Source organism: Babylonia areolata, chromosome 18 (assembly GCF_041734735.1).
Source record: "Babylonia areolata isolate BAREFJ2019XMU chromosome 18, ASM4173473v1, whole genome shotgun sequence".
NCBI lineage: Eukaryota > Metazoa > Mollusca > Gastropoda > Neogastropoda > Buccinidae > Babylonia > Babylonia areolata.
Genome location: NC_134893.1, coordinates 15,137,213 through 15,164,061, shown reverse-complemented (window position 1 = coordinate 15,164,061; position 26,849 = coordinate 15,137,213). Strand labels below are relative to the sequence as shown.

Below are 26,849 nucleotides of genomic sequence, written 5' to 3'. Positions count from 1 at the left end.
GGAACAATCATGTTTATGGCAGAAGGAAAGAAAGATGATTAAATCAAGGGAGAAGGACGAACAAATAAATCTATTTTTATTTTGCATATACGGGAGGAGACGGGATTGGGCTGTCAGACGGAAGAGGTGGACTGACGATGAAATAAAAATTTTTATATTTATATATATATATATAAAATAAAATTGATGATAATAATAATGATAATGAGGGGAATTAACTCAGGAAATAAACCAACTACTACGAAATTAACCCCATTGTTAAATTCACTCCAGCACATACCCTAAGTCAGAGGTGATCAAAAACAAAAACAAAAAGAACACACACACACACACATACACACACACAAACCAAAAAAAGGCAAAGAAAAACAAACATAATGCAAAAACAAATCAGTAATAAGACAGACTCCTTTATGTCCTCCCATACAAGTTTACAACCATAAAATCAAAAATATTAAAACTTCTATACATCTTCTAATCAGATTGTCATGGATCTGTCATTCCCAATAATAGATTAATTGCATGCAAATTAATCTTAAACTTTAAAGTGTATCAAACTGAGGCCCAATGTGAAGGAAGCATGCACTTAGCACATGTAAACGAACCTACAGCAACAACCGTAGGTTAGAAAAACCCACTTTGATTGGAAAATAAACATACTTGCAAGCAGACAAAAAATAATAAAAGGTCTCAACACACTCTCCCCGTGGAGAGCAGCCCAAATTTCACACAGAGAAATCTGTTGTGGCAAAAAGAGTAATACATGATGATGTCAAATGATATCATTTCAAGTAGACTAATTGAAAACTTCTTCTTCTTTTGTTTGTGGGCTGCAACTCCTAGGTCCACTCGTATGTATACAAGTGGGCTTTTACATGTATGACCGTTTTTACCCTGCCATGTAGACAGTCATACTCCTTTTTAAGGGGTGTGCATGCTGGGTATGACCTTGTCTCCAAAACCCACCGAATGCTGACATGGATTACAGATTCTTTAATGTGCGTATGTGATCTTCTGCGTGCATATACACACAAAGGGGGTTCAGGCACAAGCAGGTCTGCACATATGTTGACCTGGGAGATCAGAAAAATCTCCACCCTTTACCCACCAAGCGCCATCACCGAGATTCGAACCACTTTAACCACTCAGCTATTGCGCCCATCATAACTGAAAACAAAAACCAAATAAAAAAAATATCTTGCATTGCATATACACATCAATTCACTCGCTGTCATGTATTGTAATCCCCATATTCATTTGTTTATGATAGCTGGCCTTTTACACCATGATTGAAAACTGACATTTTGGCAGCCTGATTGTGATATTTCAGCCTTAAATGAACTGTTGTTATGATTTATTCCTGCCAAGCAACTCTCGTAACCTCTCGTAAGTCATCAAGGGAAATAACCCAACACTGATGATACTTTTAAGGCACATTAACTGCTCACAAGCCTACAACACACTTCAAATTTCTATAATTTTTTCTTTCTTTTTCAGATTTTACAACAGATATATATCACTTTAATCGCACATACCTGCCCATTATCAGAGCAACAGATTGATGCTTCAGAAAATGACAAAAATACCAAGAAATCCAAGAAAATTATGAAAAAATACAACAACAAAAGAAGTTATGTACACATCCGTAACGGTTTGGATGATTTTAATCACTGCTGAAACAACATTCCTAAACAGGAATTGAAAATTGTCAAACAGTGTCAGATCTAACACATTAACAGTATCAACAATGATCAGTGATCAATAATAAATAGGAAACAAACAAATAATAAATTTCATTAATAGTAAATGTTGTCAAATTATAATAAAATGGATATTTTCAAAACTGCTGTGAATAAAGCTGCATATTATGTGAACATTATCTTTAAAGAAATTTTATTTCAAATAAGTGACATGTTCAGGAACTATCCCCCTTTTGTGACTAGAACATATATGCATGAACAAACAAATGCTAGCACAGCGCCACCACAATGCCATATTGCTTTACTCAGTTTACAAACCAATTTATGAACTATTTTAAATGTCAAAATCTATAATGAAAAAAATACATCATGAAAAACATCAAAGTTAAAAGAGAAATATGAAACTGCTGGTGGTTTTTTTCCCTGTCTGCTTTGGTGGCAACATATATCAATTCAAGCCGTTGCACCACTTTGCTGCCAAAGTATCCACACATCATACAACACATTTCTCAGTCAAAGACTAGATAACACATTCCTTTAGCATATGTACATGCTATGCAATTACTCCTTCAGAACACTAAAGCATTGGATACCAGTTTTTTTTAAAAAAGGATTCAAAAAAAAAAAAAAAGCACACACAAAAATATAACCTACCTGCAGTTACGATTGCTTGTTGCTTATTGCCATAGTTAAAGGAATTCAATGCAAACGGACAAAAGTTGTCTGTCAACAGTGAAATGCCCTTCAGGAAACTAAAACTCTTCAGGTTATACCCAAAATAAGAAAAGGGGTGGGAAGGGGGTTGGGGGGGGGGGGGTTACATCAGAAGTGGGAATGGGTGGAGTTGGGTATTGAATCCATACAAATTCCTTTTTCTTTTATCTCATTAAATGTCTTGCTTTTTTTTGTAAGCATGTGAGTCTTTGAGATATTCATAAGTACTCAACTGCAACTGATGAATTCATGTCACTGACAAAAAGAAACTGATTAATAAACAGATAAACGAACAGTAAACTGTTGACTAATTGTACCTATCATGGAAGAAATGCAAAGTCGAAAGAAGGAAAGAAGAGATGAAGATGTGAGGGGAAAAGAAACAAAACCTGAGTAAACAAAGCAGTCAGCACTGTCAATGCAGACAGATTTCGTTTTTAGCGACTGCACAGTAAATGTATGATTCACATGTGCAATATCCTAATAAAGTATTCCCATGCTGCGTTCAAGAAGAGACAATGCAAATTAAATAATACAAACAATACAACAAAAACTGACTGTGTAAAAGACTGAATGTAAAGAATTAAATAAACAATCATGACCATAAAAAAACAACCACCTTGCTCTGTCACTGGCTGCATAAACTAAATGCACAGTCACTCCAACTGAAATGGAATGAGTTCAGACACAGTTATAAATAGGAAGTATTCAGAAAGTATGGTATGAGGACAATGCCACGAAAAATGGTGTGAAATATGTAGCAGCAAAAAAGACAAGAGAGGCAAGGCCTTCAAGACTCACTTGTGACTGAGAGTAAAACACACAAGCTTTTTATGTATTGAGTATAATTTCAAAATGTAATGTTTAAGATGAGAAAGATCAGTTTAAAGCAAATTAACTCCCCTAGCATTAATTACAGAGTAATTTCCCTTTTTTAGTATCTTCACCAAAACGTTTGCAAAATAAATAAAACTTCCATGCTTAGCAAAAGAAGTTCCTGTTTGAACAAAAAATGATAATAATGACTGCTCTTGTTGTTGGGTCAGAATATCAGATCAAAGTCCCAAGTTTAGAGAATACAAAAAATATCAATATAACAGTAAATGCAGTCTGCATATAATTAGGCTTCATTATTTTTTTTTTTTTTTTTTGTGCTCATCCCAGAGGTGCAATATTGTTTTAAACAAGATGACTGGAAAGAACTGAATTTTTCCTATTTTTATGCCTAATTTGGTGTCAACTGACAAAGTATTTGCAGATAAAATGTCAATGTTAAAGTTTACCACGGACACACAGACACACACATACAGAGACAACCGAACACCAGGTTAAAACATAGACTCACTTTGTTTACACAAGTGAGTCAAAAAAGAAGAAAAAAGCAACACACCAACAAATTTGTACAGTAAATCAGTATTCAACGCTGAGCGGTGTGTGTGTGTGTGTATGTGATCTTGAGCCGTTTTCCTGCTGCAAATATAAAGTATGGTTCCTGATTACCTGAGACAAATATTCATGTGCATGATGAAATACATATATAAATATATATTTTTTTAACTGGATTAAGAAATAAATAATAAAACAAAAATATTAAAGTAAGTAAATAATAAATAATATAAAAATGTTCTAGAAGAAAGAATGCAATTATATCATGAGTCACTTTATTGATGTAAACTGTAATGGTAAAAAACTGGGAATTATCATGGCACTGAATCAGTCACTGTGTGGAGGAATGGTTACAGATTTTTGTTGTTGTTGTTTGTTGTTTTTTTGCACAAAATAATTGTGCTGTCCATACTCACATATTTTTTACTCTGTAAAACTGAACATGAATCAAACCAGTGTCATAGAGACAGTCATACATTCTTGCAAAATCAGTTATTTCAACTCAATTGCTGTGGCTGGATATATATTATGATTTTATTAGCATTTGTATTTGTATTTTGTATTTGTATTTCTTTTTATCACAACAGATTTTTCTGTGTGAAATTCGGGCTGCTCTCCCCAGGGAGAGCGCGTCGCTACACTACAGCGCCACCCATTTTTTTTTTGTATTTTTTCCTGTGTGCAGTTTCATTTGTTTTTCCTATCGAAGTGGATTTTTATACAGAATTTTGCCAGGAACAACCCTTTTGATGCCGTGGGTTCTTTTACGTGCGCTAACTGCATGCTGCACACGGGACCTCGGTCTCATCCAAATGACTAGCGTCCAGACCACCACTCAAGGTCTTGTGGAGGGGGAGAAAATATCGGCGGCTGAGCCATGATTTGAACCAGCGCACTCAGATTCTCTCGCTTCCTAGGCGGACGCGTTACCTCTAGGCCATCACTCCACTAATCAAGTAGCATTGTTATTGACAGGTCTGAAACCTGAAAGAAAGAAGAGGGGAACTGAAAAAACAACAACAAAAAACAACAACTTTATATTAGAAAAAAAAATCATGTTTCCTGTGTTTCTAACAATGACAAGAAAAGCAATAAACCAATACTCTCCTTGAAGAGCTTGTTCATTAATTCCCACCAACCACTGATTCCATGTCTTATCATCATTATTCTACACTCATGGGCGGTAACTCCCTTGTTCACCCATACATACAAGTGGGCATGCCTAGAAACCTTTGGTAATTCTTCAAGAAGGAGCAAAAATGTCTGCAGATGCAAATGAGTACACTTTGTAATGAGCAGTTAACCCGAGCAGAGTGCAGATGCTTCATAAACATCAGCTCAGTAAACAGTTTCCATTCAACCCTCTTCTGTTTCACAGATCACCTTTAAGACAGAATGACAAACAAGCACACACAGAAAGCTGTTGAAAAGCTATTCTCAATACAGAGACAGATCTTTGATACTGGTGTGGTAATGCACTTGCTATCAAGTGCCAGTGAAAGCTTTCACAAGCATTCAGAACAGTTTGCTTTCTCACTCACAATACACATCTTCACCACTCATCATTATTATAACATAATTTCTAAATACAGTCCAAAAAGTTGGGGGAATGTTATGCAAACTCATAACCAGGACAATCTCATAACCATAGCATGCAGTAAACAGTGACCAGATCAATTTTATCACCATTATTATCTTAAAAACTAAACCAACATAGTATAACCACACAATCAGGTACATAGCACAAAATTAAACAAAATATATATGTTTTAAATGAAGGCATCCTCAATTAATCATATTAAACCCATATCCACGCTGCATAAAAATAAAATGTTTCAAAAGAAAACCAGGCTCTCACAGGCTAACACATGAAAATAAAAATCTTAAATTTCACTCTCCACATCCAATACTGTTCGAACTTTCCAAGCATCTCCCTTCTCCCATCGCAAAAAGCAGACTGTGCAAGTCATACTCTGCCAGGGCAGTCATGACAGAAGCGGTTGTTGCCATGGCAGCATTGACATCAGCCCAGCCCCACATCCAGTGACATCATGACGATGAACCCCAGCACAGCACCCCATGATGCCAGCTTACCGTTACCACTGGAGCAGAAATCATAATTAGGCCTACTATCTGAAAGGCCAACATGGTAGCGCATCATGCTACTTTCCTGTCATCACTGTATGTTAAAATGTATGTATGCAGTGTGTGTGTGTGTGCATGTGTGTGCGTGTGTGTGTGTGTATGTGTGTGTAGTCACATTTGGTGTGTGTATGTAACATATATATAATGTTTTATGTTAACGAAAGTGTTTTTGTAAAGCACCTAGAGCAGATTTCTGGATAGTGTGCTATATAAGTATCCATTATTATTATTATTATTATTATTATTATCACTGCATCCAAAGTATATGAAGGAAAACTATGATGAAAGGCTTAGAATCATCCAATGAAAGGTAATAACCAATCAACAGAAAGTAGGCGTGTACCTACCAAAAAAGGTAATAATCAACAAAGAGAAGATAGCAACCACTGAAAAAATAAAATAATCAACTAAGAGAAAGTAAAAACTATAAACTATGGTAATAATGAATTTTTAAAGAAGTAATAATTACAAAAAAGTCAACAGTTAATCAAGAGACAGTAACAACTAAATACATACATAATTATCTATATGTATATATCTACATATATAAAGCAAGTTAAAAATAACCCAACAAAAGGTAAGTCAAAAACACCAAAACGCAACAATCAGTAAACCAACAAGATGGTAATAAATTGACGAAAAGGTAACTTCTTCTTCTTCTTCTTCTGCGTCCACTCGTACGCGCACGAGTGGGCTTTTACGTTTATGACCGTTTTTACCCCGCCATGTAGGCAGCCATACTCTGTTTTCAGGGGTGTGCATGCTGGGTATGTTCTTGTTTCCATAACCCACCGAGCGCTGACATGGATTACAGGATCTTTAACGTGCGTATTTGATCTTCTGCTTGCATATACACACGAAGGGGGTTCGGGCACTAGCAGGTCTGCACATATGTTGACCTGGGAGATCGTAAAAATTTCCACCCTTTACCCACCAGGCGCCGTCACCGTGATTCGAACCCGGGACCCTCAGATTGACAGTCCAACGCTTTAACCACTCAGCTATTGTGCCCGTCGACAAAAAGGTTACAATCTGCCAACCTAATGCAAACACCAATAAACGAGCCAAGACCGATGTTCTGCCCTTGTATACAAACGCACACAATTAACTTCCTACATGAATGCACAAAGCAGACTTGCACAATAAAGTAAAGATGTGGGTTCACTCCCGGTGCAAGAATGTGGCTGAAAGACAGCAATCACTGAACGTAAAGTAGCAGTCAGCACAAAAAAAACACCCACCACCCACAAAGAAGGAGAGAGACGTACCAGATCTGTGCCTCAGGAACAATGTCGTCCATCACCACATAAATCATGGCCCCAGCAGCAAACGCCAGAGCGTAGGGTAGAATGGGTTCTGCTATAACCACGGCCACCACGCCAAACAACCCAGCAAGAGGCTCCACCAGACCACTCAGCTGACCATACCTGCATGTAGACAATTATGACAATGACTTAAATAGAAAATTAATATGTATATATGGAACAAACAAACAAAACAAACTGTTTCATTGTCAGTCCAAAACAGTTATTTACAACAACAACAAAAAATGAAACAAAAAAAACACACAACTTTTCTTTAACCTCTTGACTGCGCTGTTGACGTACGGCGTACGTCATGAAATGTCGCTCAGCAATGCTGTATTGACGTGCGCCGTACGTCATGTTACAACGTTCTATGTTTCGAGTCCCGCATTACAGAAAATACAGTCTGCTAACCATTAAATTAGCTCCCCTGATAGCTCTTTATCTCCTGAGTTCCATAAGCTAAAATTATTCATTGGATTGTCATATTTATGGCGAAAGTTTTGCAAGTTTGTACGAAGCTCAAGTTGTGTTTGCAAAGCCATGGCTGAACGCAGACAAACTCCAACACTTGCACTTGTATTGAAAGAATTCTTTCGTGATGCAAACAGTAGAGATGAAGATTGTGGACTGAATGAGACAGAACTGCGTGAAGTTGATGCCGAAGACGCTGATTTTGACAGTGCAGGGGGGGTGGGAGGTGGAGTTATTGACGAAACTGAAGACAGACAAGCTCAGCTGATTCAAGATGCAGGTGGGTGTTTTCGAGGTTTGTCAGTTTATTGTTTGCTTTCTGTTTGTTGTAACAATGAATATGACTGCATTGTGTGTGTTTTGAATGTGTTAGCTGTGGTAAGTGGCTTCGTCAGTCACTGATCAGTGTATGTGAGTGAGAGTCAGTCAGTCACGTGGGTACTGTGACCATCACAGCCCAGGGGGGCGTGGCTTGCTGGCTGGCTCATTGTTGATGACAGCGTGTGTCGCTCGCCTGCAGCTTTCTGTGTGTTCGTTCCTGAGTGTGTATTGGTTTGTTGTTGTTGTTGTTGTGTGTGGTGTGTGTGTGAGTGAGAGAGAGAGAGGGGGGGGGGAGAGATGATGTTTATAAAACTGAAATCAGAGAATGATATACAGAACTGTATGCCTAAATTACTTTGTAAATGCAACACTTGTAGAAGTGTGTGTGTGTGTGTGTGTGTGTGTGTGTGTGTGTGTGTGTGTGTGTGTTGTCATTTTGTTTTGTATGAGAAAGAGAGAATGAAGGGGGTGTGGCATACCATGAACCAGTTTCAGTGTGTGTGTGTTTTGGGGGTTTGGGGTGGGGGGTGGGGTAGGTATGTGTGTGTTTGTATTTCAGCTTCTGAAAACAATGCTTCTGAAAACAGTCAGAAATAAAATGGTACCATTTCATGATCTTTTTATATGTAAAAACCAAAAACCAAACCCAAAACCCAACAAACTTAGTCTTTTATGCAATGTGTTTCAGGTATGCAGCATGGTGATGATCATGATGTTCATCCTGGATCATCTGGAGTTGACAACTTGCCACAAACCTACAGCTGAAGACCAGCAGCAGCAAGACCAAAGGGCAGTAAACAAGCCTCCAGCAATTCTGGATTACAACAAAAACATGGGTGCCATGGACCATCATGACCAACAACTGCATCCCTACAATGTCACAAGGAAAACCCTGAAGTGGTACAAATAGCTGTGTGTGCATTTTCTACAAATTGCCATGCTGAATGCACACATCCTCTACAAAAAAGCAGGCAACAACAGTACACTCCTGGACTTCAGAAGGATGTAATTAGTGCCATGATTTTTGGTGACCAAGACACTGCTAAAGATGACCACGCTGTTTGTCTTGTGTGGACGACACTTCATCCCACCTACCCCACAGAAGGCCTGGCCACAAAGGAGGTGCAGAGTCTGCTGGAAGAAAGAACAAAGAAAGGATGTGGGGTTCTACTGCCCAGACTGCCCCAGCATACCAGCACTGTGTCTTGAAGACTGTTTCTGCAAGTACCACACACTGGGTTTTTACTGGCGATAGATCCTGGGTGAGTACACCCTTTTCATTCTTTGTGTGGACTGTTTTGGTGTCTTATGCACCTGGACACTGTTGCTCAGTCTTGACAGTGTGTGTGGTTGATCACAACAGTCACAAGAAAGACAGGTTCATAACCTGGTTGATATTGTAGCACCTACATGATGGAATGACAGTCCCAATTTTTTTATTAATGCATTTTATGGAATTTTTCTGTTAGATTGACTCATTATTTGAACATGTGAGTATCAAAAACAAAATCTTGGTTCATTTTCCTTTCATTTGATATATACTTTTATGCACTTATCTTCAGTACTTTTTGAAATATAAGCAAATTAAAATCATTGGCGTGTTTTTCTTGTTTTTCTGAAAATTTTCTCAGCATACGCCATAGCAAAACGTACTAGCAGTGAAGGGGTTAACCCTTTCATCGCCAGAATGCAGAGCTAGCTGACTGGACAAACCAGCTGTGCAGGAGAAGGAAAACTGTGTCACGACCAACCCACTTAAACCTGCCATAACTTTGCTTTTACTCATTCAGTCTTCTTCATTCATAGCTCATTTTAAAGGGCAAAGAATGCAAATTATGATAAACATGTTTATTTGTATGAACAAATTAAATGAATTTTAAAATCAGTTGATGAAAATGAAAAAGTATGTTATAAACATAAAACACACTATTTCAAGTGAAAAATGAAAACACAGACTGGGAAATACAACTGGAAACATAGACATAACACACTGTAATAAAATGTGCACTCATCTATGTGCAGAGATGAGAAGAATACACACACACACACAAACACCAGCAATTCCATTAAGGAAACCACCACCATCACACATTCATTCTCAACCAGTCGGGCGAACTCTTTTCCACTGTCACTGTCAGCAATCGGCACTCCAGCAGGTGAATTATAGTCTAAATTCAGTTGCAGTGACTTCGTGGTGTTGTAAACACCCTTTCGTTTGTTTCCTGAAGTGCTGGCCATGCTTTGAGGGGAGAAATCTGCTAAATAAATTTGGAATATTCGACAACGTGCGTCAACTTGCAACTCAAACATAGAATAGACGTTCCGGAAACATGTGGTGAACATTTTGAACTTGTGTGGTTTCACGAAAAGAAGAATGAGTGAGGTTGGTAACTCTAGCGTACAGGTCACCGATTGGCACCTGAGGTGTTGAGCATAGAGGCCGCTGATCGGCGCCTGAACCATCGAAAGTGTTAAAGGACATAAATAATCATATTCACTACAAAAATAAAAAATAAAAAAATTTAAAAAAATTAAAAAAAACAAAACCCACAAATGAAAACATGATTTTCTATTGAATCGCTATAATTCTATTATGCAGTACAGAAGACATACAAAACCAATAAAAATATATACACAATACACTCTCTCATGCAAAACCAAAATTTTCTAATCTGATATCTTATCAACTTAACTTCAATTTTTCTGCTTTATTGCTCTAACAGAAATACACACCAAAGTCAATTCCTGAAAAAGAAAACACAAAAAAGTAGTTGTGCAGGTCATAAACAGGATTGTGGCTGTTTAACACAAAAATTATTATATAAGACATTGTTTAGAAAAATAAATATCTTCAATGACATTGTGGAGAAAAAAAATTACTATTTAAAAAAAAAGTTTTAATTCCAGATAATGGCATCATACTCACCAAAAGCTTTTCCACAGAGACATTCCCGATCCATGCAATGGAAGACTAACAGCCAGACCTTCTGGGAAGTTCTGGATGCCAATGCCTACGGCTAAATTTCTGCAACACAATTCAAAGTAAGAAGGAACAAATAAAGAAAAGAAAGAAACTACTGCTGACAGGCAGATCACAAACAGAAGAAGAAGTAAACAAACTTTGTCAGTTTCAGTTTGAATAAGGTGTAGAAGCTTGTGGACTGATCCATATATACTAATCCACATTTGTGTGGAAAAAACAAGAAAAAAGAAAAAAAAGAAAGGAGCAGATGGTAGGAAGACGATCTATAGAAGAGACGAAGGAACTGGGCGAATGCAGCCTTCATATCACCCTGACAAGGCTGCCATGCTCACCAGCATGCGCAAGCATCAAATAAAGTGAACAAATACACATTTTTTATCACTTTTTTCAGTCACACGCAAACTAACACTGAAAGCTCTCTACTAAATACTTGAAAATATTCAAGAATGAACACAAATGCATTCACAAAAACATACACACATGCTGAAAGCTATAGCTCACACTGTTCTTACTTTTTTTCTTCTTTTTTTCTTTTTTTTTTTTTTTTAACCATGTAACTTTCATTCACAGTCTTCACAATCACAAAAACCACTGTCTCAAATTACTTCCCTTTACTCAAAAGAAGCACTCATTGTCTGACAAAGATATCCATAATTACTAGCTTCTTTTCCTTTCTTTTTTTTTTCTTTGATAATTACTAGCTTCAACATCAGAGCATTTCTCTTGTTCAGGACACTATGCATCAACTGACCTATTCACAACAAAATAAATGGTTCATTTTCAAAATTAATGGGTCAGAAACACCCTATCAACCTTCTTTCTCCCCCATTACAAGATCACTCCCTGCATGTGTGTGTGCAGCATGCGTGTGCGTTCGTTCTTTCTTTAGTTTAACGTCTTTTCACTCTTAAGTGATATCAGACAGTTCATATGCATGCATGCGTGTATGTGTGTGTGTGTGTGTGTGTAACCTAACCCTGGCTTTGTTTTTTATTACTGTTGTGAAGGTGTGTGTGTGGAAAAAAAAACGTGTGGGTGTATGAGCTCTAATATCCCTATGTACGCATGGCTGCCTATCTCACCTGGCACTTTCAAGGGTGGCCGCTTTGGATTTCCCCACGGCCCCAAATCCCACACCAACAGCTAACCCTTCTGCAACACAATGCACAACACAACTGGTGACCCATATTGCAAACATGAACTTTTGTTGACAATGTTGGAAAAAAAAAAAAAAAAAAAAACAGGATTTTTTTTCCACATCACATACACTGGTTTTCTTTTTAATCCAACACAGCTGGTTACCAATAATATAAACACTCACTGTTGACTGTTTTCAAAATTTCTATAAAAAAAAATAATAATAAAAAAATAAAAATGACAGGCTTTTTCAACAACACCACACACACTGTTTTTAACTTACATTGACTCAGACGCCAAAATCCACAGCCAGACTGCCTTGACATCTGTTGTGCTTTTTTGTTTTGGGGGTTTCTTTTTTTCTTTTTGCTTTCAAATAATGTCAAATATGCAATGAAAACAAAAGCATAAACAGTTCCTCCCACTCTCTTTCTCTCTCTTTGAAACCATTTTTAAAACCACCTTTTGAACAAAAATACAAAAGCACTTCAGCCCTTAACCCTTTGATCCCTGACCACCGGTTTACCAGTGGTGGGGAGGGGTGTCATAATGCCTGGCCACCGGTTGAGCAGTGCGTAAACACTTGTGTCATGTTTTGCTATTGGTTGACTTATATTGAAGAGCCAATCAGAAAAACCATAATATTCCGACGCCAGCGAACGCAGTACCAACATTGCCGCGCCCCCTCACTGTGTTTTGTGCATGTGCTTTGGATAAAAAAGATCGATTTCTACCATGAAGCGTGCAGAGTCTCAACCTGACACGCCTCCTTTGATCAACTGATTCTGCATGCTCAGATTCATTTTCAACATCACTATCTGTTCGAATTCCACCTCACCATCAGAATAATCATTGTCATACTCTACTTCTGATAAATCATCAAGCATATCAATTACTTGCTGCGTTGTGTACAGTTGTTTTCTCGCACGTTTTGTCCCTGATTTCTGCCCTGACGGGCCAGGTTGACACTCTGCACGCTTCAAGTGTTTACGCACCGCTCAACCGGTGGCTGGGCATTATGTCATTTTTCTCTGCCACCGGTAAAGCGGTGGTCAGCGCTCAAAGGGTTTAATACCAATTATTTGCAAATTTTGGCTCAGGAGCTCAGGCAGAAGGGTTAAAATTGCTCAGGGACTCAGGGCTCAAAGGGTTAAAAAAAAAAAATTTAAAAACGCAGCAGTTACTTCCCTTTACTCAACAGAAGCACTCATTTTTTGACATAGGGTGGAAAACAAATTTACAACATGCAGAGGGAGGGCAGGGGAAGCGTCATTCTACACACTTTGCACAGGCCAGTTTCATTGCTCCATGCATCGCTGAAGGATTGCTAGCATGAAGAAACACCATTCATTGTACAAATTAAAAATCAGCCAAAATTCCCTAACTTGTGCTCCAAAAGTGCACACACACACATACCACACATGCCACAAACACACATCATGACAAATATGATTCTGATTTTGATTTACTCACAACACACACACACACACACACACACACACAATGCATACACACACATGCACATACACGGAGATACATTTAAAGCTTTTCTCCATTTTTTTAATTTTCTTGGTTTATTTTGATATCTTACCTGGAATGTTGTGAATGGTGATGGCGACGATTAACAGGAGAACTCTTCGCCAGCTGCAGTGTCTTCTCACTGCTTCCTGCGATGATGAGGGCAATGAGGATGAGGATGATGATGTGTGATCATCTTTGTGCTTTTGCTGACCACGCTGCTTCAGCCCTTTTTCTCCCTCACCAACAATTGTTCTGGCTCCATCTGAAGGAATATTCAGATTATGGGAATATGGTGTGTGTGTGTGTGTGTGTGCGCGTGCGTGTCCATATGTATGCATGCCCATATGTTTCTCTGTGTGTGTGTGTGTGTGTGTGTGTGCATTTGTGTGTGTGTGAGTGTGTAGTGTGAGTACTTGTGTATGTATGTGTATGCATGTGTGCATGTGTGTGCTCACACATGTGTGCATGTGTGCGCGCTTGTGTGTATGAACCCAAATGTCAATGAGCATAGACCTGGCAGTTTGACGGAAGCAAACATAAATTTTCCTAATGTGCAAATTTGTTCATCCTTTTTTGAGGCCTTTACACAGGACTTGCTCCACTCTACAATGTATCCCATCTTTCTTTCTTCTCTTCTCTTTGATACAAGACAGAAATGGACACAGCTTCAGAAAGAATTACAGGATCGTTACCTTGTATGTTTCTGTCTGCAGCCAGATTGTCATCTTCTGGCTTGATGTCAGACTCCAGACTCAGAGCCAGGTGAGCAGTTGGATCACCCTGGTGGACAGACAGGTCCAAGTGCGTACATCACAGATTGCACACAGAAAAACCAAAAAACGGAGGAGAGACTTTTTCTTTCATATACTGCAAACTGAAGAACAAAGGAAAGACTTTCTAGAAAACAACACAGCAAAAAAAATAAATAAATGATAATAATAATAATAATAATAACAACAAAAGAATAAACCAGAATGGCATAAAACAATTCTTTTTTTTAATTTGCAGAAAACTACAAAAGCAAGAGAAAACAAAGATTTCTAACATGTAATTGCCAGGTGGGGAAAGGGGGTTGGGGGGCTGGGGGGGCGGGGGGGGGGGGGGGGGCACTATCTACAACTGAAAGACAACCCCAGCATACTGTAAGTAATAAGTGTCTAGAAGCACTTTCCTTCCCTTTAAAAAATAAAACAATATACACTTTTCTAAACAAAAACAAAGCCCTCTAACACCCAGAGCCACACACCACTGACCATGTCTGGCATGAAGACATCGGCTCCATACACGAAGGCTGCACCAAGAGCAAAGCCTACTGCTACAGGAACAAAGGCCCACTGCCCCTCCACTCCATAGATTCCGGAATGTTCTGCCATCTCTATGGCTGGGGCAAGCAGCGACCAGTAGGAGGCTGCAGTCATAACCTGCACATACCAATGCACTTGCATGTGTTATCGTAATCTATATTCAGGTAACGACTAGTGCTTTTAAAGGTAACTTACTCCACAGGTACTATCAGTATTGATTTAACTGTGACTGAACAATGTGTAATGTGTAACAGTTACTGATCTCTTTCATACATACACGCACACATGCAGGCAAACACACACACACACACATACACAGATCACCCACTCTCTCTAACTAAAATCAATCAGTAAAATGCATTTACAAAAAAAATACATGAGTGGCACCTTAACACTGTCTTACATATACACCAATACACTGACATACACACACCACAGATTTAATCCTAATATGTGGATGTGTCAATTGGTGATTTGTAAATGGTACCATCGTCCATTTCATCATTTTTTCACGACACTGGTTGCAAAAATACCTCTCATAAAAGGAAAAAATCTTGTGAACATCTGTCCTTAGACTACCTATTACCCCCCAAAACGGAGTATGGCTGCCTACATGGTGGGGTAAAAACAGCCATACATGTAAAAGCCCACTCGTGTACATGCGAGTGAATATTGGAGTTGCAGCCCATGAACAAAGAAGAAGACTACCTATTTATGGGTAAGAGAGGGAGAGTGTAACTGGTAACTGTGTATGTGTTTGTGCATGGGTACATGCATGCGAATATGCATGTGTGTGCATGTGCATGTGTGTGTGCACGCACGCACATGTGTGTGTATCTGTGTGTGTGTGCATATGCAATTGTGTGTATATTCTTGATCACCGTGTGTGTGTGATATCTAAGCATATCTGGGTAAATGAGCATTCATGTATGACAGAATATGTGTACTATAAGTATAACCTACAGTGTGTATTTGCAGTGTGTCTCTGCACGGCACACAGGCTGTTTTATTGACCAAGGATTGATTCATGCATGCACTTGCTCTTTTTACCAGGAGGCTTCAAATATATATGTGTACAATGTGTGTCTCAGCATAACACATTTCACATGTTTGCTCAGACATATATGTAAACTGATGAAAAGTGTGTGTGTGCGTTTGTGTGTGTGTGCGCATGTGTGTGTGTGTGTGTGCGTGTGCGTGTGCATGTGTGTGTGTGCATGTGTGCGCCAGCATCAGGACATAGAATGCATCCATTCTCTGGCTCTCTCACAAACTTGTGTGCATGCATGCACAAACAATATCGGATTACAGGTGCCCACACATATATACTATCAATCAGTATGGATAGACATTAAACTGAAGAAAACACTCAGGCACATGCAAAAATGCATGTGCACACGCACGCACGCACACACACACACACACACAGTATGTCAGAACATGTTAACAGTCAGAATAAAGACATTTACAGGCGTACATATATATGCCATGTACATGTGAAAAACAAACGGTACAAAATGAATAATGAACATATACATTTCTAAGAATATATTTAGTGCCAAGTAAACTTTGCAATATAATTGTATAAATTTTGAAAGTAGTCCATACCCCAGCAGCAAAACCAAGACTTCCATCCAAGAGCTTTCTCTGGAAACGAACAAAATATCAGTTAAATTGTACAGTCTAATCTTAGCGGCACCCATAGGAATGTTATATTGTGTCTTGCAGCTAAATAATTGTAACAATCTATTTGATTCATAAAATTAATGTGTACAGTACAGTCAACATTGTATGTGTCATTATTGTAACATGACTGCTCACAAATACTTTTTTATGGACACTTAAGTGCACACAAACACATTAGTGCACACACTCACACACATATAATAATAATAATAATAATAATAATAATGGTGGTGGTGGTGTGTCCATCGAGATCGATGATGACCATCGTTGTCATCCAGCTGGGGGATGGGGGGAGGGTGGTGGTGGGGTGGGGGGGGGAGGATGCTCATGAATCTATCTATGAATGCGCAGATGGCTGAATAGTCCAATCTGCGCATGAAATGTTCGCTGACAGTTGGGGCAGACAAAGACAGGCATATCATTGTCAGGGAGCTTGTTTGCCTGTGACTTTCTGGCCTGCCTCTTCTGAACAGCTGCTGCAGTCCTGTTGGCCTCGCACAACTTGGCGCCTTTGTGCACAGCAGCACGCCATTTGTCACGGTCCACTGCAGATTCCTCCCAGGAGTCAGGGTTGATATCAAACGCTTTAAGAGAGACTTTCAGAGTATCTCTGAAGCGCTTCTTCTGACCTCTGTGTGATCTCTTCCCTTGTTGCAGCTCGCCATAGAAGAGCCTTTTGGGCAGCCGATAATAATAATAATAATGGATACTTATATAGCACACTATCCAGAAATCTGCTCTAGGTGCTTTACAAAAACGCTTTTGATAACATAAAACATTATATCTATGTTACATACACACACCAAAATGTGACCACACGCACACACACACACACACACACGCACGCACCCACGCACACACACTGCATACATACATTTTAACATACATGTGTATCTAACAGCTACCCTAACACATACGCACACATAGGCAGGCACAAACTTACATAGACACACGCACACACAATACACATTCATATACATGCGTGTAGTTGTGGACCTGCCACAATTGAACTTATTGCTGAGGGAAAAGGTGAGTTTTGAGACGAGATTTAAAAGATGCGAGGGAATCAGAATGACGGAGGTTATCAGGGAGCTTGTTCCACGTCTTTGGCGATTGAAAAGAAAACGATCTGTGTCCATAGGTCTTACTTCTGACGTGAGGTATCCTGAGAAGTCGAGTATCAGAGGAAGAACGGAGCTGGCGAGACGGGGTATAGATATGGATGAGTTCAGAAAGATATTTGGGGCCAGATCCGTTGACTGCAGAAAAGGTCAGAGTGGATAGCTTATAGTCTATTCGATCAGAAACAGGCAACCATTGGAGAGACTGAAGGAGAGGAGAAACATGGTCAAATTTAGAAGCTCTGCAAATGAGTCTGGCAGCGTTATTCTGAATTCTTTGGAGTCTGTCTAACAGGTATTTGGGAAGGCCGGCCAAAAGAGAGTTGCAGTAATCCAATCTTGAGAGAACCAGAGAGCATACAAGTGTCTTGGTTGCATCGGTTGAGAGATAGTGGCGGATAGAGCTGATTCTACGCAGTTCCAAATAGGCAACTTTACAGATATTCGAAATGTGCTGTTGGAAGGAAAGAGACTGGTCCAGGATTACACCAAGACTGCGAACAGAGGGAGAAAGTGAAACAGGTGTGCTATTGATCAGAACAGAGTCAGGAAAGGAAGGATGTTGACGAAACTTCTTTGGACAGGTTATCATAAATTCAGTCTTATCATCATTTCATTGCAGCTTGTTGAGAGTCATCCAGTCCTTTAGGCCAGCAATGCACTCCTGTGTTTGAGTCACCAGTGCATCAAATTCAGCTATGGAAGCCGACTGATAAAGTTGTGTGTCATCAGCAAAGCTCTCATGCGACATCGCATGATGACTGATGACATCCGACACAGGAGCCGCATACAGCACGAAAAGAACAGGACCTAGGACGGACCCTTGCGGGACACCATATTTCAAGGCAGATACTCTAGAGTATGTACCATTTACACACACTTTCTGTGTATGATCTGAAAATATATATATATACTCACCATACTGACAATGTTAGGACTTTTATGATGGAAATAAACATAACTGAATAAAAAAAACAGGAAATAGCCAAGATTTTGTTTTCAAACCCAAGAAAAACACACAGGTTAAAAGAACTACTTAATCATGGGATTTACTTACTGTTCATTTGAGTAATGCAACAATAATGCATTCATAATTCTTCTGGACAACTGTTTTAATTGCTGGAAAAAGGTAATTATTTTTCACACTTTATGCAGGAAAAGTTATTTGATTTTCACTATTAATCAATGATAATTATTAGTAAATGCAACTGATACAAAAACTAAATCATTGATTGGTCATCAGAACTGTTGTAACAGTATGTGACTAACACTTGGAACTTAGTTTCTATTCAACAGTGATTTTTTTTTTTTTAACTGAACTCAGTCTTCCTTTTATGTTCATTTACTTGTATTACTTTTAAATAAATCTGCTGCCATATCTACCAGATGAAAACTAGGTAATGTATATCTCTAATTATTCCGGTCTCTGTAATCATGAAAATGGGTCGTGGTAGAAGATCCATGAAATATCTGTCCTCCATTCAACCATGCACCAGTCCCAAAATTCAGTGATATCATGTAAATTCATGCCCTTATTCTTATTCGGTTTTTTGCAGCAGCCAATTCTGCAAAACAGTGTTGTTGCTTTTAAACACAAACTATTGTTCTTCTTCAAGGGTTTTTTTTGTGTGTGTGTTTTTTTTTTTCCAATTTTACTTGTGCAAAAATATAAAACCATGCACTTCGACATGGGCAAGAAACGTAACAGTGGAGTTAAACTGCTTCTCCGTCCCCATCACTCCAACCCTGCTTCCCACCCTCTACACTATTTCTATATCATGTATGTGCACAATAACAGTTCATTCAACACAAACGACTTTCAGTTCACATTGTCACTGAAACTACAGGTTGTCATATCGAAAATTTCATTTTAGCCTTGCATCATAACCCAGAAAAGGGTCTTTTACTTCTTTTTTTTTTCTTTTCAACTGGATATATCTGGGAATGCTAAGCTGTCGTTAACCTTAAACTGTTCGTCAGTTGGAGTTCCAATATGTTTGCACAGAACGTGGCACATGCTGACACAGACTTGAGGTCTACTACACACACCCCATCTGTTCAGAAACCCAACCATACACATTGAAACAAAACATATTTCACAGCGATTTACTTGTCCGCTTTTGAAGACAAAGACCAAGCCGGCCCCAAAGGCTGTCATCCCCCAGGTAAATAAAGTCCCCAGAGCGGTTTGGAGAACAGGGTTAGCATTTTCAATCATTTTAAATGTTGCTGACTTGGTGGGAACCACGCTGTGGTGTACATGCGTGCGCGCAAGTGTGTGTGTAGGCTATATACAGTGTGTGCGCGCGTGTGTAAACCGGCAGATTGTACGTGTCGCGCAGGAACCTAACAGTTTTGGTGAACCGTTGCGCCACAAACAGCTGACCTATATTGTGATGTGGGTACACAAACCATTCTGACATGGCTGTGCCGACAGAAAACGGTGCTAAAAATTCATGTTGAAGAACTTCTCAACATCCTACTCTACTTCCGTAAATGAACGCATTCCCCGACAACTATTGGAGTTTAACGACCTATTGGCGTCTACACCCTTAAGGTCAAGTTTGTTCGGTTGGAGTTGTTTTAATGCGGGTATTTGTTTGTGTGGTTGGGGTTGTATGTATTTGGTGGTGAGGGGGTTGTATGTGTGTGTCACTGGGGTTGTATGTGTTTGATGGTGAGGGGGTTGTTTTTGTTTTAGCGGGTGGGGTTGTGTGCATTCCCCGCTCCCCTCCCCCTTTAAAATATTGGGGCATGTGGCCAAATTACACCACCCTGATAGGAATTGCTCCGCCCCTCACACACGTTTGCATCATGCATGCTTAAGTAGCGAACTGATGTGCCTAGTAATTCTGAAGTCAGACACAACATGTTTCTCCGTTTAATTCCCAATAGCTCGAGATTAATAACCTAAGAAACAACATCTTGGCGCGAGGCATCGGTGGTCTAGTGGTAGAATACTCGCCTGCCACGCGGGTGACCCGGGTTCGATTCCCGGTCGATGCATTTTTTTTTTTTGTTTCCTTATTTTTTTTTTATTTCATTCATTGAAATTTCAAAATATATGTCAACAACATTCGAATACTTCTTGATAAATGCATACATACACATGTATGTGTTTTCTTGGTGGATGGCGCATGCGTGGTGGAAGGGCAATGGCAGGCTTTGAAGACGAGAGAGGATAAATTTACTGAAAATTGTTTTCTCGAGTGATAACTGGAGTGTGACATTCGACCAAAACTGCTTAAAACAGCTAGGGAAGTGTACCCACCCAAGTTTCTCTAAAAAATTGCAAGTGCACTGTGAAACGAGACACACAGAGACAACAACAAAAATCTTGCAGCATCTGAATATCCCCCATCAACCAATAGACATCAGAAGACTGGGCAAGCCAAAAGAAAAGGGAAACGAAGGCCTTCCGAGACCACTAAGACTAACTTTCGACTCTATGGCACAGAGAGATGAGACTCTGCGTACCTACCACAGAAAGAGAAAAGACTGAAGAAGAAACCAAGGCTGCTGCAACAACCCCCATCTCAGGCATCAGTATGAGAAAAGACTTGACCCCTGCAGAACGCAAGAAAGAGAGTGCACTTTACAACGAACTGCAAGCGAAGAGGGCCCAGGCATCGGGGGACGACAAAGCAAGATGGGTGAGGCGCAACAAACGTGTGGTCTACCTCGGGGAACCGCCAGATCAAGCGGTCCAGGGAAACTCGGAGTAAAAAAAACTCTCAACTCGCAATGTATACAGTTTTAAAACTTCATCAGTTCCCAAGCTATCATCTAACCACCAGAACAATACAGCCAATGCTTCCTTGAACTCACATACGTGCCTCTACAGCAATGCAGATTCATTACTGAATAAAAGGAGTGAACTACAAGCCCTTATCAGCATGCACAAACCATCAATAATTGGAATAACTGAAGTAAAACCAAAGAACACAAGATATGCAGTACAGGAATGCGAGGTAGCCATTGATGATTACGACCTTTTTCATAACCTCACGGACAAGAAAGGACGGGGGATGTGCTTACATGTAGACAGCAACCTCAAGGCTTCCCAGATAGAAGTTCAAGACAACGACTTTGAAGAACAAATATTAGTCGAATGTCGTCTGGATGGCTCAGATAAACTTTTGATTGGATTGATATACAGAAGCCCAAACTCTCCCCCGGATAACACAGAAAAACTCAACAAACTGATGGTGGACCTGGGCAAACAGAAGCAGTACTCCCACATTCTCCTGATGGGTGACTTTAACCACCCGAAAGTCGACTGGCAAAATGAGACCTGCAATTGTAGGGAGGAGCACCAAGCACAGAAATTCCTCAAAGCCACCCAAGATGCATATCTCACCCAGCACCAGAAGGAACCAACAAGATTTAGGCAAGGACAGAACCCCAGCCCAGATGACTTGGTCTTCACCAACCGAGAGGAGATAGACAGCATCACAACACAAGCCGGACGAGGAAGAAGCGACCACGTGACTCTCATCATCAGCTTCTCATGTTCTTACAATAAGCGAGAACCAGCAAGGAAGAAGACCAAGTTTGAAGAGGGGAACTACGAAGAAATGAATTTGGACCTAGCTGAAGCAGACTGTGACAAACTTCTCTCCAACAAGTCAGTTGAAGAAACCTGGATAACCATCAAGGATGAGATCCAGAAAGCTGTATGTAAGCACATCCCAACAGTGATGACATCAGGAAGAACCACCCAGAAATGGATGGACCCGAAAACACTAAGCACGGTTCGAAACAAACACAGACTCTTAAAAAAATGGAAAAAAATCACGAGACCCTCGAGACGAGCAGGAATAAAATAACCATGCCAGAAGAGCGTGCCACAAAGCGAAAAGAGGTAGAGAGGAAAAGGTCGCAGCCAATGCAAAAAATAACAGCAAAGTCTTTTGGTCATATGTCAAGTCGAAAACCAAATGCGGGTCAGGCATTGCAGATTTGAAAAAAGCTGACGGAAAAAAAACGACAACAGACAAAGAAAAGGCAGACATTCTAAACGAATTTTTTCAGAGTCCCAGGAAGAAGAGGAGAACCTACCACCACCCCCCGAGTACAACATCCAGGAAATACTGCAAGAGGTAAACATCACTGAAGCAGATGTGAAAAAGCAACTTCAAAATCTGAAAACAAACAAGGCACCTGGACCCGACGGAATCCACCCTATGGTGTTGGCGAAGGCAGCAGGGTCTCTAGCACGTCCAATAGCACATCTATTCCGCCTCACTCTGGAACGTGGGGAAATTCCTAATGATTGGAAAGAAGCCACAGTCACTCCTATCTACAAGAGGAAAGGAAGCCGACAGCAGCCAGAAAACTACCGACCTGTCAGCCTGACCTGTATCCTGTGCAAGGTAATGGAAACACTCATGAGGACACAAATAATGAATCACCTACAGCGCAATGAACTACTCTGTGGAGAGCAACATGGATTCGTTCAGGGGAAATCTTGCTTGACCAATTTACTGGAAGCTCTCGATGACTGGACCAGGCTGATAGACTCCGGCAGCAGCATTGATGTTGTGTATATGGACTTCCAAAAAGCCTTTGACACTGTACCGCACCGTCGTCTGCTGAAGAAAGTTGAAGCCCACAGAGTAAAAGGCCCAATACTCAACTGGATATCAGCCTTCCTTGGAGACCGAAAACAAAGAGTCAGAATCAATGGAACCTTCTCAGACGAAGTAGCAGTCACAAGCGGTATCCCTCAAGGCAGTGTACTAGGACCAATCCTGTTTGTCATCTATGTCAACGATCTACCGAAACATATACAAAACACCGTCAAACTGTTTGCAGATGACACAAAAATCTATGCCGCTAGCACCAACCAGGAATCGACCGCATCTCTCCAGCAAGACCTAGACAGCCTCCAGAGTTGGTCAAATGATTGGCTTCTGAGATTCCACCCACAGAAATGCAAAGTGATGAACATCGGCACACGAAAATCAATAGCATCGTACCATATGAAGCATGTAGATGCTGAAACCGGAACCATCAGTGAAATACCCTTGACAGAAAGTGAGGTGGAAGCGGACGTCGGTGTTCAAGTTGATAACGACCTCAAATTTAAGCAGCACGTGGACAGTCACAGCAAGAGCGAACAGTGTAATTGGCATCATCCGCAGAACCTTCAAGTTCTTAGACTGCAAGCTCTTCATCCAGCTGTACAAAACAATAGCAAGGCCTATCCTCGAGTACGCACAAACTGTGTGGCAACCTAGACACAAGACATGTAAGCAGCTAGAGGACGTGCAACGCCGAGACACAAAGCTTATCTCCTCGATCAGTGAGCTACCTTACGCGGAAAGACTAGGACGACTCGACCTGCCTAGCCTGGAACACAGACAACTCAGAGGGGATATGATAGACACCTTCAAGTATGTCCACGGACTCCACAGAACCAAAAAACCAAAACTTGAAACTGCAGAGGATTCAGGCACCAGAGGAAACGCGAAGAAACTGTTCCCGCACCACACCCACTGGGACACCAGGAAACACTTTTTCAGTGAAAGGGTCACCAAGACATGGAACAGTCTCCCAGACGAAGTGGTCTTGGCACCGTCGGTGAATGCCTTTAAGAACAGACTGGATGTCTACTGGAAGAACAAGCCAGAAAAGTACAATCCGTCTTGCCAATAAGCCACGCATGCAAAGTTTAGTATGTACAACTGATGACCCACATGGAGCGATGAACAGGTCTTTGGACCTCAAACATCGTACAGTTCAAGTTCAAGTATGTATTCAAACAATTCAAGTGTGTGTACTATTAATGATCACTCATGCAGCCCAGCCCTGATACTGGAGTCCCTGGGCATGAACAAGTTTACTGGACTGGTGAGGGGTTAGGCTGCTCTGACTGAGTTGTCAGATGGCATGAAACTGAACAAGTTTGCTGTGAATGGGGATGTGAATGGGGATGCAAAAGGAAAGTGCTGTCAATGACAGGTTTTAAAATAGGCTGTAAGGAATAGCTAGCGGGAAGTGAAGATGCATGGACAATTCCAGGCATGCAAAAACGTTAACTTGAGGCTAATTACAAGCAAACAACCCAGAAGAGAACCAACAGATTCCACACTGACAGGATACCAAAGAGTCCTGAGCAACGTAGATTTCAGTGAATATCTCTTGATAAAATATGGATGGTAACAGGTGGTGGTGTGCGTCCATCGAGATCGATGATGACCATCGTTGTCATCCAGATGGGGGAGGGTGGTGGTGGGGGGGATGCTCATGAATCTATCTGAGAATGCGCAGATGGCTGAATAGTCCAATCTGCACACGTAAATGTTCGCTGACAGTTGGGGCAGACAAAGACAGGCACATCACTGTCAGGGAGTTTGTTTGCCCGTGGCTTTCTGGCCTGCCTCTTCTGAACAGCTGCAGCAGTCCTGTTGGCCTCACACAACTTGGCGCCTTTGTGCACAGCAGTGCGCCATTTGTCACGGTCCACTGCAGATTCCTCCCAGGAGTCAGGGTTGATATCAAATGCTTTCAGAGAGACTTTCAGAGTATCTCTGAAGCGCTTCTTCTGACCTCCGTGTGATCTCTTCCCTTGTTGCAGCTCGCCATAGAAGAGCCTTTTGGGCAGCCGATGGTCTGGCATGCGCGCCATGTGTCCAGCCCAGCGAAGCTGGGACTGCATCAGGATGGTGGAGATGCTGGGAAGAGTGGCTTTTGCAAGCACCTCCGTGTCTGGGGTCCTGTCTTGCCACTTGATGTTCAGTAGCTTCCTGAGGCATGTTGTGTGGAAGTGGTTCAGCTTCGGTGGTTCAGCGGCGGTTTAGTAGGATCCTGGCAAGTATCTTGCCTGCTATGGAGAGCAAGGAAATGCCCCGATGGTTATCACAGGCTTGCCGGTTCCCCTTTCGCTTGTACAAGTAAATGATAGATGCATCTTTGAAATCCTGGGGGATCGTCTCTTCTTTCCACACAAGTGAGTACAGCTGATGGAGCTTCTCAGTCAGCACAGTGCCTCCATCATTGTAGACCTCTGCTGGTACGGAGTCTGAGCCAGGTGCTTTGCCACTGGATAGCAGACGGATTGCTTTCTGGGTCTCAAGAAGTGTTGGCGGATCGTCCAGTGCTTCGTTGATGGGGACTTGTGGGAGACGGTCTATGGCTTCATCATTTATGGAGGAAGGGTGATTCAAGACACTGTTGAAGTGCTCAGCCCAGCGTTCGAGAATTTTCTCCTTCTCGGTGATCAAGGTATTCGCATCTGCACTGAGGAGGGGGGATGATCCTGAGGATGTGGGGCCGTAGACTTCTTTTAAGGCATCATAGAACTTCTTCATATCGTGCCTGTCAGCATATCCCTGGATCTCATCAGCTTTGTCACTCAGCCACTTATCCTGCATCTGACGTAACTTTTGCTGAACAGTCCTGCGGATGGCATTGTACGCATCCTTTTTTGATGTGGACTTTGGGTTGCTCAGGTAGGCTTGATGCAGACGGCGTTTCTCATCCAGAAGCTGCTTAATAAGATAAGATAAGATAAGATAAGAAAGGAAAAGAATAACTTTATTATCTCCAACTGGAGAAATTTTGTCAGGTGCATTATCACAACATAGACAAATAAACAACATGGGGACCATAACTGCAAAAGTCAACAACAGCTTTTACGAATATTACGAAGGTACAAATGTAAAAAATATCACATACACCGTTTCATACATACATCCACACACTGCAAACCTTATTTGAATATAATTATAAACATAGCCTACTATACTGCACATTGATTATAATAGACAGATAAGATAAGAATAAAAATAAATTGCGGAAAACCGCAACCAGATAATCAGCACACACCCGCACCCCCACCCACACACAGATTACTTGATTAAACAAGAGTAATAAGCATATGTTCTCAAATAAAAGCATTTCACATATTCGCTTTTAAAAACATTGCAATTAATTATTACATCGTAATTATTAAACAGAAATATATTTAGAATATGGACGTTAGCATTTGACATATTCCATTGTACATTCATCCTGCATAAAATTATTGCACATTATTCCTCCTACAT

General features: G+C 40.6%; 1 protein-coding gene and 1 non-coding gene across 2 annotated transcripts; one reads left to right on the top strand and one right to left on the bottom strand.

The window, feature by feature from the left end:
- Window positions 1-410: 410 nt before the first annotated feature.
- LOC143292503 (zinc transporter ZIP11-like) lies at window positions 411-20,112 on the bottom strand. The gene is made up of 9 exons (XM_076602849.1): window positions 19,907-20,112; window positions 16,598-16,636; window positions 14,939-15,106; window positions 14,378-14,465; window positions 13,756-13,947; window positions 12,110-12,179; window positions 10,971-11,069; window positions 7,214-7,372; window positions 411-5,902 (listed from the first exon to the last, which is right to left on the bottom strand). Exons 1-9 carry the CDS (start codon window positions 20,012-20,014, stop codon window positions 5,824-5,826), a joined length of 1,002 nt encoding a protein of 333 aa, XP_076458964.1. The 5' UTR covers window positions 20,015-20,112; the 3' UTR covers window positions 411-5,823.
- Window positions 20,113-20,731: 619 nt separating this feature from the next.
- Trnag-gcc (transfer RNA glycine (anticodon GCC)) lies at window positions 20,732-20,802 on the top strand. The gene has a single exon. It is a non-coding gene; the product is annotated as a tRNA-Gly (tRNA).
- Window positions 20,803-26,849: the final 6,047 nt, after the last annotated feature.